The 14,390-nt window shown below is 38.2% G+C and overlaps 1 protein-coding gene across 2 annotated transcripts; it reads left to right on the top strand.

Moving 5' to 3' along the window:
- The first annotated feature begins 490 nt into the window (after nt 1-490).
- Nucleotides 491-13,830, top strand: scarb2a (scavenger receptor class B, member 2a). Of its 2 annotated transcripts, XM_079871002.1 has the most exons (13): nt 491-1,406; nt 4,659-4,819; nt 5,361-5,508; nt 5,667-5,861; nt 6,381-6,472; nt 6,811-6,930; nt 7,007-7,185; nt 8,678-8,796; nt 9,164-9,237; nt 9,329-9,380; nt 9,986-10,138; nt 10,713-10,760; nt 11,060-13,830. In XM_079871002.1, the coding sequence occupies exons 1-13, from the start codon at nt 1,284-1,286 to the stop codon at nt 11,189-11,191; spliced, it is 1,596 nt and encodes a 531-aa protein (XP_079727128.1). In that variant the 5' UTR covers nt 491-1,283; the 3' UTR covers nt 11,192-13,830. The 2 variants fall into 2 exon arrangements, with proteins under 2 accessions (XP_079727128.1, XP_079727129.1); XM_079871003.1 differs by lacking the exon at nt 10,713-10,760 and having other exon boundaries at nt 515-1,406.
- The last annotated feature ends 560 nt before the right edge of the window (nt 13,831-14,390 follow it).

Here is a 14,390-nt window from a genome sequence, read left to right as displayed (position 1 = left end):
TATCCAAACAGTTATATTTTACTTTTGAACGATAACATAAAATGATAATAATAATGTAAATGTCAAATAAAGGCCAAACTAGCCTTTGAGGTTATAGTTAGCATTTAGGGGTACCCTATGTAAAATATGAACAGATTTGTCTAAAAAAAAACAAAAAAGTATAATTAATTATGATAATGCTAAACTGCTTCACAATCTCTAAGAGTATCATTTCTGTGGTAGTGGAAAAAACCCACTACCATCTTAATCAAGCGTATTTTCCGGATGAGACCAACATGAGCTTTCCATTCCACCGTGCTAGAGTGCTTAGTTCTCCCTTTAAATAAGCCCCGCCCCGAAATCAGTCGATCAAATTCGGCATCACACTTCTGAGCCGTCGACCAATCACGTTCGTTCGGGGGTGGTCTTAAGACGGTGGTCCGGGAAGACGTCATCCAATAGAATCGCGTGCTCCTCGGACAAAAGAGATGCGACAATCATCGCTTACCTTGTGAGCCGCCCATTATTCATGTTCATTCACTAGTTATTTAAGGAGACACGACAGTAGATAGCGGAACACGAATTAAGACCTAACGGTCTCACGGCTCAAGTCTTTTAAAAACACAAAAACGCCCCGCTGAGCTGTAACGTCTGTTCCAGTGGGTTCGTAAACGCTATTGTATTGTTTTTAGACAAGTCTGTATAGTTTAACAGCACATATATCCAAATGTGAAACTTCATGTAATATATTACATTAAATGTGTAGCCAGAGTTGGTCGGATCAGGCTAGAAATGAATATAACTCAAATTTGGGCTATCAAAACACGTATTTATCTGTTTCTTAACCTATAAATTGTGTCAGGACAGTAAAACCAGGCAATATATTTATTTTGATGTTCTGACATTTACACACATATATCTGCCTTGAAAACTCCTTTAAATCGTGACCTCAGCTCTGAGGGAGGTTTAACACGCCCCTCTCTCCAAAAAGTGTGTTTCTCATGCATGACTGGCTCATTTGAATCTGGTGAGGGAGGTGGAGAAGACCTCTGGCTGCTTTAGAGCCAGAGTTTATATAGTCTCTTATATCTCAGCATCCGAGAAACACATCCGCTAATCGCACATCACTGGGATCGTGTTTGCTGAATATCCCACTGATAAAAGAAGGGAAACGATTCTAGCTTTGAGAAGAACAGAGACAAACCTGGAGGTTCTCGAGTAGAAGTTCGGAACAAGAGAAAAGGAGAAAGAAAGAATAGTGTTATTTTTTCCCCTACAGATCAGCCCATTTGAAACCATCAATAATGACTAGAAGATCGTGTGCCATTTACGCCACCGGGATCGTGTGCGCTCATTTGCTCATTTTGGGAATCGCCCTTCTGGTGGCTCAAGTCTTCCAAACAATGATTCAGGAGCGGTTAAAAAAGGTAAGTCTTTTATGGAGAAAAGTGTTTAATTAAACTTCTTGTGTTATGAAACCGGCTCTTAAAGTGATTCAGTGCTGCTGTTGTCCTACACTAGGCTTCCTCTGTGTTGAGCATCACACGGATGTAACGTAAGCAGTGCGAAATCATACAACAGGCAAGCTTAAATGTTGTCAAATCAACCTATTCTTGCTATAATTGCTATACCAAAGTTCCCATTCTTACTCGCGGTGGAGACCCAGACTACACAATCTCATGTTATGTACACTAAAAAACCTGTATTTCAGCAGTATAATGCCCCCTCTTTTACGTGTTAGGTGGTCAAAACATATGGTATGAAATTACCGTGATGTAAATGTGGGTTTGTTAGTAACCCTGATTAAAGTGGGCTGGTCTGTGACCACGAAGCCTATCATATTGCGGAAAATACTTCTTTCCACCCCGTCTCTCTCTAATCCACCTCAGCGGTTCTGTCTGTCTGTCTGATTATTAAATGCTTTTCATTGCAACACCACCGTGTATGAATCACTCTTCTTTTAATGTTACGGGAAAGGTCGTTCATTCACATAGCGCATATATATAAATGGCAGGGGAAGGTGTGTGCTATATGTGTGGCTGTGGGGGAGGGTCTCCGCATGTTCTCCTTGGAAAAATACTTGGAATTGTGGCCTCTACCCTCAGTATTTTTAACCAAGTGTAGTATTCACTGTTCAATGTGATTCCCTTGACCTGGAATTCAAGGGTGGGTGTTTGTGGTGGTCTGAGAGTGAAGCTAACTTTGCTGGAGGTGTTATGCAGTGGTTTGTCATTGATTTAAAGCCTTATAATTGACCTTCATGATATACTGTTACTTTTCATATTCGTTATGTCTTCTCTGTCACTGAAACATGTGACATTGAGCCAGTAGGCTTAAGTTCTTTAGACAATACAACTTTTTCAAGCCCTTAGGTGATGTGTGTTTTTGTTGAGTATAGGGTGTGAAGTGGAGTTTGTATAAGTGACGCAGGTATGTAGCTCTGAGGCAATTTTTCTTCAAAGTGTTTGACGGTTAAAACTTCCTTTTTTAGCTGAAGTTAAGATCCCTTTGATGTAAGCTTGTGAATGTATTCTTTCCTTGCTGGGAATTAATGTCTACATTTAAAACTGCACCTCCTAGCAGTGTAAGGACTTTGGTAAAACATGGGTTGTTATCTATGAAAATATCAATTTCCAGTTGCTGGCACCATCATACGCTCTGGTATCTGGTTCACTGGCCTTTTGTAATGTTAACCACTTGCGCAAAAAATGACCTTCCTATCAAAATGCAAACATTTATTGTTGTTCTTACCTTGGCTGTATTTGCTCGAGCAAGGCTTTGAAAATGTTCTTCTGACATGGTTTAATGTCCATTGGGACCTTCAAAAACTTCACTTCTCAAGGTTGATGAGCACAGCAGAACACAAAATCAAATTCCGGAGGTTCATCTGTATTATTTATTTTTAAAATAATTAGTATTCATATCATATCCCATTGAACAGTTGTAAGCAGGCTAATGAGTTTTACAGGATGTAACCATGTACACGATTTTTTTGTGTGTGAAAGAAATCATTTTTTTTTATCTAGCAAGGATACATTAAATTGATCAAAACAAAAGTGACAGTAAAGACATCTGTAATTGAAAGAAAATCTCTATTTCAAGTAAATGCTTTTTTTTTTTTTTACTTTATCAGAGAATCTTGGAAAAGTATCTTTTTCCACAAAAATATTTAGCAGCATCAAATCGGCATATTAGAATGATTTCTGAAGCATCATGTGACCCTGAAGACTGGAGTAATGATGCTGTAAATTCAGCTTTGCCATCACTTAATTAAGTTATTTTAAATTGTAATAATAATTCACAAGATTACTGTTTTTGATCAAATATTAGTGAGCATGAGAGACATCAAAAACATTAAAGCATCTTACCGAACCCAAACATTTAGTGTATGCGTGTTTGTTAAGGTGTGGTCTGGTGCTTTTAGTCGATAAAACTTTTAATTGGCGTCTTTAAGCTAAAATGCACCGCTTCTTTTAAAAACAAAATCATCATTTTTTTTTTACCAGGTGTAATTAAGAACTGCTGGCAGTGTGGTTTAAAGAAAACGGCAAGACAAACCTCCTGAGAAACCCTGAAAAATTGGAAAAGAGAGTCAATGAGTGTGATGTAACATAATCTTACTTTAAAGAAAAGCTTTAGTCTGATTTCACAACGCATGGTTGAACAAGTTGAATAGCTGCACATTTTCTTTAGTGCTCAATACCAGTTACTTTACTCATGGTAAATCTCCTAACGACAGAGATCCCATTCAGAGCTTACATGTGAAAAATTCCTCATTTTAAAAGACAAGTGTCCTCTTAAATAGATTTGAACAAAGACACCTTTATGTTATTCCCTGGGTCATAGTATAGTAGTGTAAATGGAATTGGTGATTTGACAAAGATTAGATGTTGGAATGATTGGTTTTGAAACATGCAAACTACGTTTTTCAACTTGAGGCCCTTCTTCTGACCAGTGATTCCAGCAAATCTGGATTTTTCTGAAATGCCCTTTCAGAAGCTGAAGGTCCAGTGAAAGAGGCCGTGATGTTTGTTGTTTTGGAGCGGGTGCTCTGCTACTCTGCTGAAGTCATGGTTTTTGATTCTAGATAGCGTTATCTGCATTTCAAGGCAGCATTCTTGAGTAAAACCTCCTGGTTGTTACGAGTTTATCACGAGTCAGCCTTTGGAGCTTTGGGTTTTTTTTCCCAGTACTACTGTCATGTGTAGTCACGAATAACGTTGTTCTGTGATGTAAAAGTTTGTCGTTTTAAAATAAACATTTGTTTCTCCTTCCGAGTTTGTCTCAAGGCACTCAAGAAGTGAGAAGTGTTACTGCTGAACCTTATTTCTAATGGAAAAATTCAAAAACCTGAGAAACATGTTTTCGTTGTTGATGTTTTTCTTCCTCTTTTCTAACTCTGAATCAGCTCAACTGTCTGCTGAGCTCTTTCCTCTTTTTCCGTCATCCTAGCACTCGCTTTACCTCATGTCTGCTGTATTTGTGTCATAACAGGTCACTGACATTTCACCAGAAACCGTCATCACTCAAAAGGAAGGCGCTCAGCTTTTTGTTTTCTTTCTTCCCTAAATTATATTGAAACTCTGCTTAAACATTGAGTTCTCTTTAAACAGACAGAAGAGCTACAGAAATGGTCTTTTGGTGCTCTCTCTTGACCTTTGATTGTGTTTGATTCACAGGAGATCACACTAGGTAAAAACAGCAGAGTATTGGAGGGCTGGATAAATCCACCGCCTCCTGTTTACATGCAGTATTTCTTCTTCAACGTTACCAATCCAGATGAGTTCTTGGCTGGAAAGGAAAAGGCCAAAGTCACTCAAATAGGGCCATATACTTACAGGTGATTTACAAAAGTCTCAAATTGAGATGTTCATGTTCATTGTCTTCATTCTGAGCTATTTGTTTACTAAACTGTACTGTCTGTTGTCAGTGACAACAAGTTTGGCACCATAGTCAAGAAATGACTCATGCTTTTAGAAGATTGGAAACAGGAAACATTTACCCTAACTACTTACTGTTTTCAACATTGATATTAATAAGAAATGTTTCTTGAGCTCCAAATCAGCATATTAGAACGATTTCGGAAGGATCATGTGACACTTTAGACTGGAGTAATGATGCTGAAAATTCAGCTTTGCCTTCAGGAATAAATTATATTACAAAATATATTAAAATAGAAAACCGTTCTTTTCAATTGAATACTATTTCACAATATTACTGTTTTATTGTATTTTTGATTAAAAGAAAAATGCAACCTTAATGAGCATAAGAGACTTCTTTCAAAAACTTTTGAATGGTAGTGTTGTGTGTATTAGATTTAAAAATCTAGACCTGACAGTTGCCAATTTTGATATTAACATTATGCTACTCTCTTTTATCAGGGAATATCGACCAAGGGAAAATGTCACTTTCCTTGAGAATGGGACGAAAATCTTTGCCACAAATCCCAAGAGCTTTGTGTTTCTTCGCAACATGTCAGTGGGAGATCCTGAGGTTGACCGTGTGACAACCGTTAACATTCCATTCATTGTAAGAAGGGTTTTGTTTTCTTGTTTTTGCACTGGCAGCTAATCATTTTGCATTTAAAAATGAGTCTGCTCATAGCATTTCTTTTGCCATTTGCTTAACAGATTATCTTTGATCCAAATGCAAAGAATTTGCTCTGAATTCTTTCCCTCTTGTTTCAGGCCGTGATGAACGAGTTGAACTCCTACTCCTTCTTTCTGAGGACTGCTGTGTCCATGTGGATGGGATCCATGGGCATCGGCGTGTTTATGGATCGCACAGTCCATGAGGTCCTGTGGGGTTTCAAAGACCCGCTGCTGTCCAAACTCCACGCCATGAGACCAGAAGTGGATGAGCATTTCGGCCTTATGTACAATGTGAGAATCTGCAGTTTCATCATATTTAATGCTTTAGTCAGTCTGAAAAGAGAGATAAAATGCAGTCTAAATGGGTCATATATTTATACAACCAATACAAAGTAGCACATGCAACCTCTAAAGCACATATATACGATCTGAACAGGATAAGCAAATGACGTTATTATCATGATCCTGCAGATGTTGACCATTCTACCATGTTTGGCCTGGTTTAATGAAATAGGTTTTAGAATTTAGGGATTATATATATATATATATATATATAGGACAGATATTAAATATCTGCGGTTTGTTGTGCAATCGTAGGTCTCATGCGAGTGCCTTGACAGCGAGTTTGAATGGTTTGCATTAATAAAACATTCAGTCTTTCACTCTGTATTCACATCATGGCATCTAAACAACCTACTTTCCTACTTCCTATGACTTTCTAGTCATTTTTACCCTTATGTGACACAGTTCTTTTTATTGTTCTAGCGTTATATTAAATACAATTTTATTTTATTTTTTTACTGACTTCAGAAAAATGGAACCCATGAGGGTGAATTTGTCTTCCACACCGGAGAGAAGAATTATATGGACTACGGCAAGATTGACACGTGGAACGGCATCAGGTACACGTCAGTCTTTGCGTAATCTGCGTTGCCTTACTGACACAGAGAGAATTCTTGCACACTCATCTGCTCTCCTGCCTTGAGAAATTGGGTTAAACACACAGCATGCTAGATAAGTCAATAGCAAAGGATAAAGTACAAGAAAAGACCTCCTGTGCAACTGGACCCCATAACCTGATTTAATTGCACCTATATCCCAGTTAATAAAATTCCAATCGACTTCGCATATTAAGAATATTCTGCATGTAGATTTTGGAGAAAAACGCATAATAAACCTTCCTTTTTCATTAGAACCCGTGACAAAAACAATCACCATCTATTCATTTTCTCACTCACAGTCAGATGAACTGGTGGTCGTCTAACCAGAGCAACATGATCAATGGGACAGATGGCAGTGTCTTCCACACCTTCCTTTCCAGGAAAGAACTCCTGTACATCTTTGCTGCTGATCTGTGCCGGTAAGCAAGGTGTTTTAACACAAACAAGGTACTTGGTTATTTGTACATGGTTACTTATGCTTTTTATCACTTGCAGATCCATTCATTTGGGTTACGTGAGAGACACAGAGGTGAAGGGTATCCCTGCTTTCCGCTTCGCCCCTCCTTCAGATGTACTGGCTCCCCCAGATGAGAACCCCAATAACGCTGGCTTCTGCGTGCCCGCTGGAGACTGTCTTGGAAAAGGAGTCCTTAAAGTCAGCATCTGTCGGCAAGGTAAGCCTGTTCTGGGACACGCCACAACTTAGCTTCAGGGCCAACAGTGTGTTTTCAGAGCAGGAATTTACAGTGAGAAAGACGTGGGATGTTTTCAGAAGAATCATTACATGGGGAAAATGGAGTAACGTTTTAAATACGATAATTTGTTTAACAAAGTACAGCAATCTAAGTGCACTAAAGGTTTTTTGGTGCCCTAAATAGCTGGTCCAGACTGGCATTTAACTAAAGCAAACCAAGCATGAGTAAATAGTATTGAATTTCTGGGTTTCCCATTACTGATCTGTGGCTTCGTAACTGAAGTTCAAGTTAAATCGGTCTGCTTTTGTTTGCCCACTCTTGGACTATGAAAGGGAAATCAGGGTTCAGCGCTTAATGAATAACTTTTAGTACAGTTTTATGACTCAAGCACTTGATTCGCTGTAGGTGTCCTCCGACAGATTACTCTGTCTTGGCCTCTATTGCTTCCGCCATAAACTAGTAGGCTAATATTATTATTGAACGATGGTAAACTCTCGCTTTTGTCATGTGAGTGCTCCTGATAGGAAACAGCTGTGGAAATCTGCACATGCTTTGATTAGTCATCATTCCTAGAAGGGTTCATGACAGTTCTATTATGGTTATATTTAGGGAGGGTGTTATTAAGGATTGAGAGATGGGATTTGGTACATATTATTATTGGCTAACGATAAACTAGGCACCTATCAGAATGTATGATTTTGCGTTCTTGGTGGGTGTTCAGGTACTTGCCGACCTGTCATTGAGCATGTCCCTCCAAAAGAGGAAGTTTCATTTTCTGTTAGTGTGCATAAAAAAACAAAAAGTCCTAGAAAATGCCTCGGGGTTATTACTTAAGATAATGGAAAATGTCATAACAAGAGAAGTAACATCTAAAAACTGCACATTTGCAGTCTGAACTGTCACCTGCCCCATTGTGATGCATTAAATTCTTTGCATTCATTGATTTTTTTCTTTTTCTTTTTTTTTTCTTTCATTGACTTCCGTACATAATTATTTGTATTTTTATGAACATTTGCTGGTGGAAAGTTTGCATCTAGAATGGGTTTTTAAATCATAAACAAACCAGTAATATTTTGCATTGTATGTTACAACTTTGAAGTATATGAATTTCTGTTATAGCTGTAAAGTTTAACAACAATAATAACATATTTGTTGTAAATGAAAAATATGTTTTTTTTTTGTTTGTTTTTTTGACACATTTCAATGTTGCTTTGTTTTGGTAAAAATCTAAACTACTGGCCTAGTTGGACCAGCATAAAATAAAAACATGAGGCTTGATATGACTTTAATCATCTTGATTATCTTTATGACCAGCAATTATAAATGCAATAGCTGATAAAGAAGTGATTATTATTGCCTTTTGCATACAGAGCTTTCCTAGATAGGTGCTATATATACTCGATTGTCAACTAATCTGAAAAAAGGAACAGCAACTAATGCCACGTGTTCCTATTTCCCCTTCACTGTACAGGTGCACCCATTGTTGTATCATTCCCTCATTTCTACCAAGCCGATGAGAGGTACATCAATGCCATTGAAGGAATGAACCCTAATGAAGAGGAGCACGAAACATACCTCGACATCAACCCGGTACGCAGTGTTGACGCTTTGCGATTTTCACTTTTACAGCTACAGCACTGATCAGTTAGCGCTCTTGTGGTTTGTAATCTGAAAGTAGTTTAGACCCGTCTTTATATGACAGGAAAAAACAAGGTGATTCACACTGGTAACCACAGTGAATGTGAAACCACACCTGCCTAACTTTCCCTAGAATCCCAGTGAGAAATACTGTTACATATCGTGATGGAAACTGTACTCATTGAGTTGATGTGTAATAGACGCTGTTCCGGTGGAACTGATCAAAGACTGTGTGTGATGTGGTGAATATTGGGTGTTTTTTTTTTTATTATTATTATTTTTTTATATAGTAAATTGTCCCTTTGCTTTTTTTCTGCAGACCACAGGGGTCCCCATTCGTGCCTGTAAGAGAGCTCAGCTCAATGTCATACTGAAGAGAGTCAGTGGCTTCGTGTGAGTAAAACACCTCACAAAAACAATTAAATTGTGATTTGGAATGACAAAATGGCTAATGAGGCTTCCTTGTTTTTTTTGTTTTTTTTAGCAAAACAAAATACCTGAATGAGACAATTTTCCCCATTATGTATGTCAATGAGGTAAGTTCACTTTCTTCAGATTGGGGATGTACCCGAAGTACATTTTGTACTATGTACGATATACTATTTTCGAAAAAGAAATGACGCACTCTACGGAGCCCCCAAAGAGACATGGTGATGGAAAATGCTTTTGCGTTCTCTCGCAATTATATAAATAAATAAAAAGCAATATATAAAGTTGGGTAATTTTATTGTGTATAATTTGCAGGGATCTGGGAGCCGCTATAAATATCGCTTTTGAATGCTCGCTCGCTTTTCACTTTCACTTTCCAATTTGCAACCACGTGGACTTACCACACATTTTACAAGAAAAGATATTTGTCAATGACGCTCAGGATCTGTTGCACACCAAATCCTCTGACATTGTCCTGTCAGTCATCTCTCCTAACAAGTTAAATCATGATGTAATGTGATGTAACAGACTACCATATCAAGCCAAACCATGTCCCTTTAGAGGCTCCATAGAATGTATTATTCATCTTCCGTGCCTTTCTGAATTCGGATTTAGGCTTCGGGCGCATCCCTACTTCAGATTATCGATTTGCCTGTTCACAAAGTTAGTTTTGTTTTCCATTGAATTTCATTTTGTACTGTGGAATTTTCAGACTGCAACTATCGACGATGATTCCGCAGCCCAGATGAGGACGCTTCTGTTGATTGTAACGGTGGTGTCCAACTTCCCAGTCATCATTGTGGGGATGGGGGTCATTTTACTTATGGTCCTGATCTTCCTCATCTGCAGGAACCGCCAGAGAAAGGTAAAAATCAGCGATAAGAAGTTTTGACCTTCCGTCTTATGTATTGGCTAGTTACGTAATACTAAAAATGTCATTTGTATGTCGACAATACCTTTTCGTAGAACAAGATTAATAGAGTAATAGTTAATATTCTCCAGAAATGCCAGTATGGAAAAGACTAAAAGCCTTTAAAATTCCATCAACCTTATACACCCTTGGCTTGAAAGTCAATTACATGTGTCACTCGCCTTGAACGCACTCACCCTAGCTTTAAAACCCATGCATGCACACGCATGAGGGAATGCATGTGCTCTAGTGCACGTATTACTTTATGAAATTAGTTCTTTTATTATATAGTTGATGTTTTTTTTGCAGTTTAATTGGTTTGGTCATCTATTGTTATGACCTAAAATAAATGTATTTATGAATGAATGGTTCAGGGGGAGATTCATATTTGTTTTGCACATTTATATACTAATTATCAGAAGGTCTTTATAGCATTTATTTTATGACTTGAAATGTATAATGCTGTTATGTTTTGATTTCCAGTAACATTTTTCCTCCCTTTGTTTTTTTTTTGTTTGTTCCAATTCAGAATGAAGTAAAACGTATTGATTTTACTGAAGCTTTTCATTCTTTTGCTGTAAGTCTTCTTTTTTCCCTTACACACACAATTTGCTTTCATTTTGTTCAAATTTGCCTAGGCTGTTATATCATTATTGTATTTGGTCATTTTGAGCATTTTCATAGAAATACCTTGTTTGTTTCTGCAAATCATTTTAATTGCTTTTCCTGCATGGTGATCGTAATGTACTTTCACAGCGTTAGATTAGATGTGTAGCTCCATTTGTTAGTGGTACGTGATTTCACGTTTGACATCATCTGTCATCTATACGTGGTTTTAACAATGTACACACTAATGTTCTTGTATGTTCTGTACAGACGACGAAAGACGAAACGGCTTATACCCAAGTGAGCAACCAAGCGGAGGATTCGCCGGAGAACCGCAACAATCAGCCTTTGAGGAACGGATCTTATATTGCCATGTCACCAGTGGAGGCACAAAAGTGTTGATGAAGGACATGACGTCTACCAGTAGTGCATACTCACCCTTTTTTGTTTCACTGTGCGATTCGTCTTCGTGGGCCAGTCCCCGCACGCTCACCACCGTATGCCGAGGGTCACTTATTTTGACTCGTGACTTTTTTTCTTTCTTTGAGCATGGCCTTCTCAAAACTGCCATATCTTCAAACAAAACCTATGTAAATTCAAAAGATCCAAGTCAATTTTGAACAACCGTCTCTGGACTTCCAGAGGCTCCTGTTGCCTAGTCCTGAGAGGCCTGAAACACACTCTTTTGCCTTTAAAAACGCATATATGCATTGCATGCTGACAGAGTCCATAGTTCCTGAAGGCATGAGAGAGCGTGAGGAGTTTCACCCATCCGGAACACTCATGTCTAGGACGGCCTGTGCTCTTAAAGTGTTTCAGATCTCGTCCCACACTACTGTATTCAGGTCTACACAGGCAGACCTTCAACTAACACAGATCTTCATATGTCAAACTTCATATTTGATAATGAGCAGATAATTGCGAACTATTAATTTACCTCCTCTAAGAGTATTAGAGAGCTAAAAGGTCTAATATGCTAACAAAATCTGGGTCTTATCCAGAACTTAAGTTTGTGTGATTGTACATACCAGTGTGTGTGTGTAATTATATGTGTGTGTGTGTGTGTGTGTCTGCAGGCATGTCAATGCTTGCATGTTTTTGTCACACTGTAGTGAACTGCTCTGGTGGATCACCGTCCTCCGTTTTGCACGATGCAGTGTGACGACAAGTGGAAACTAGTGATTTGAGCGGTCCTCTCTATTTCACAGTATCAGAGTCAGAAATATTTCAGTGATGACGGCTGTTAAAAAGAGGTCAGACATTCTCCTTTAAGGCGTCGTATTACAGAAGTCGTACTAGCTTTTAGCATTTTGTAAGAAAACGAACAAAAGACGTAGAACACTCACAAGTGAGACTTGAATATTTTCTGCCTTACAAATACTTACGAACACAATGTGATTCTGCTGCGTGGTAATGGCAGGTATACGGTGGAACTAGGCGAAACGTCAGACGAACTTCTGTGAATCAGTGTCGGACTGGGAACTACATCCCTCCCGTTTCACGGCGAAGCGCGTCTGTTCTGTCATAGCGAGAGCACAACCCACAGTCTAATCAGAGCAGATGGGGTTAAAGGTTAGCAGGTTATCGGTGAGGTTTGCACATTTGTTTTGTGCACGGTTTATATAACCCTCTGTGGGTGAAAGACTCTAGCACTTGAATCATTGCTTGTGTCTGTTGAGTTTAATTTTCGTTTAGCTTTTTCTGTCCTTGATTATCAGAGCCTATAGCGCTATTGCTTTCAGTTATCTGTCTGAAGTTGCCATAACCCTTGTGTGTAGCAACACTCGGTTGTTTTAAAGACTCGCGTATCTGTAAATCATTCCCATTTTGGAGACACTTGCTGGAATGATTGGTGTTCGTTACTTTTACTTGACGTAAACCATCTGTTACCTATTGTGACCACGGTTTGCGTGGATTGCAGTGCATATTGGTGCGTCTTTGCCTGTGCCATGGATTTAGCTTATCTTAAAGGTTTAAACTGGAAACACTGTATTTGCAGTGTCTTATGCAGCTGAATATGAACAGAAAACTGAGGGAAAGTCATTCAAGCTTAAGTGTAATTACATTACAGTGGCTCTCGGAGAGTGACGTTTTGTTGTCAGTGCAAATAGTATATAAATTGACTTTAAAATGGTCTTTGACAGTCTCTCTTAACACACTAGGCTGAACAAGGACCCCGCTGGAACAGTGGTGGCAAGTAAAATGTGACTTGAGTATGAAAGATCTATGAACCTGAGCCATTTCTCTACAGTTTCCAGATTCCTCTCGGTGACTTTTGCCCCTATATGCTTGACCAAAGATTAGAAAACTGGTTTGTTTGCTTTCCACACAGATAGCGGTATCGCTATCGACTTCCCATTTGCAAGAGCATTATAACCTCATTGTCTACAAAGGCAAATAAGAAAAAAAGAAGAAAAAAAAAAGTAACACAATATTTTCCAGGGCATACTATGTGAGTTTATAATGTGTTTAATACAGCAAAGAACTTAAGATGTAAAGTGTTGCCACAGCGTGCAAAGAAACTCTCAGTATTATGTATTGACACAGCAATACAACATGTAAAAAGCAAATTTTATAATGAAGTAAAAGGTTTTGTAATCAGACAAACAAATATTTATGTATTCCTATGTTCAATGGTATGTACATTATCTGAATTTGTAAGGTCTTTTCTTTGGTCTTGTTCATTTCTATATATTTTTAATTATTTTGTAATATTACCAGTGGGGTCATCAAGCACACTTCTGTTTTCTTCTTCATTTTTTTTCTTTCTTTTTTTTTCTCTACATTTCTGGAGTAGTAGCTACCAAGTGAATATTGTCCTAAATTCAAGACTGAACGGTGTATGTGGATGTAAAAAAACTGTTAACTATGATGGAGGAAGGCTTGTATTGTATACGTGGGGTGTGAGCCTATTGTGTGTAATGATCTCCTGTTATACAACTCTCTCAAGCTGTCAACCGTTTGTCCAACTGGAATAACAAAGGGAAGGCTGAGTGTCTTTGAGTTCCACTAAGGAAGATTGCCATAGTGCCATGTTGGGTACAAGGGAAGTTCCCATTTGCAATCTAACCTTCTTTTTTTTCTTAGATGAATGACGCCCTCCTTCAGGGATGAGCTTTTAGTGCCATACCATCCTTGTTTATTTCACTAAGTAGCAACACGTGTATCAGTTGTTGTTGTTGTTGTTGTTTTTTCCCCCTCTGCCTTCATTTCAGGGCTGGTAAATTCCTCACAACATCTTTGAGGGTGGTCTTAAAAACACTGAACACTTCATCACGTCCTCCTGAGATGCATTGCATTTTTTTTGCTGCTGAGAATGACAATCCTTATGTCATGTTAGGTGCAAAATCATTTCAAGTAATATTCATTTTTAGTTTTGATAATTTACACTGCACAAAATCTTTCTACAATGCTTTTGTAAACATTTTTAGTGTTATTTGCAAAAAAATAAAAAAAATGTTGAAATTCTTGCAAATTATTTTGTCACATTTCTGCTTCCCTCTCTGACATTGTGTGAAAGAACAGATTTCTGCGATTATAAACCAAGGAACTCCCCCAATATACAAATGTTGGATTCTTACACTTCACAAAAACAGTTTCA

Source organism: Squalius cephalus (genome assembly GCF_949319135.1).
Source record: "Squalius cephalus genome assembly, chromosome: 5".
Taxonomy (NCBI): Eukaryota; Metazoa; Chordata; class Actinopteri; order Cypriniformes; family Leuciscidae; genus Squalius; species Squalius cephalus.
The sequence above is the reverse complement of the archived record's forward strand: the minus strand, read 5'-3'. Positions and strand labels throughout refer to the sequence as shown.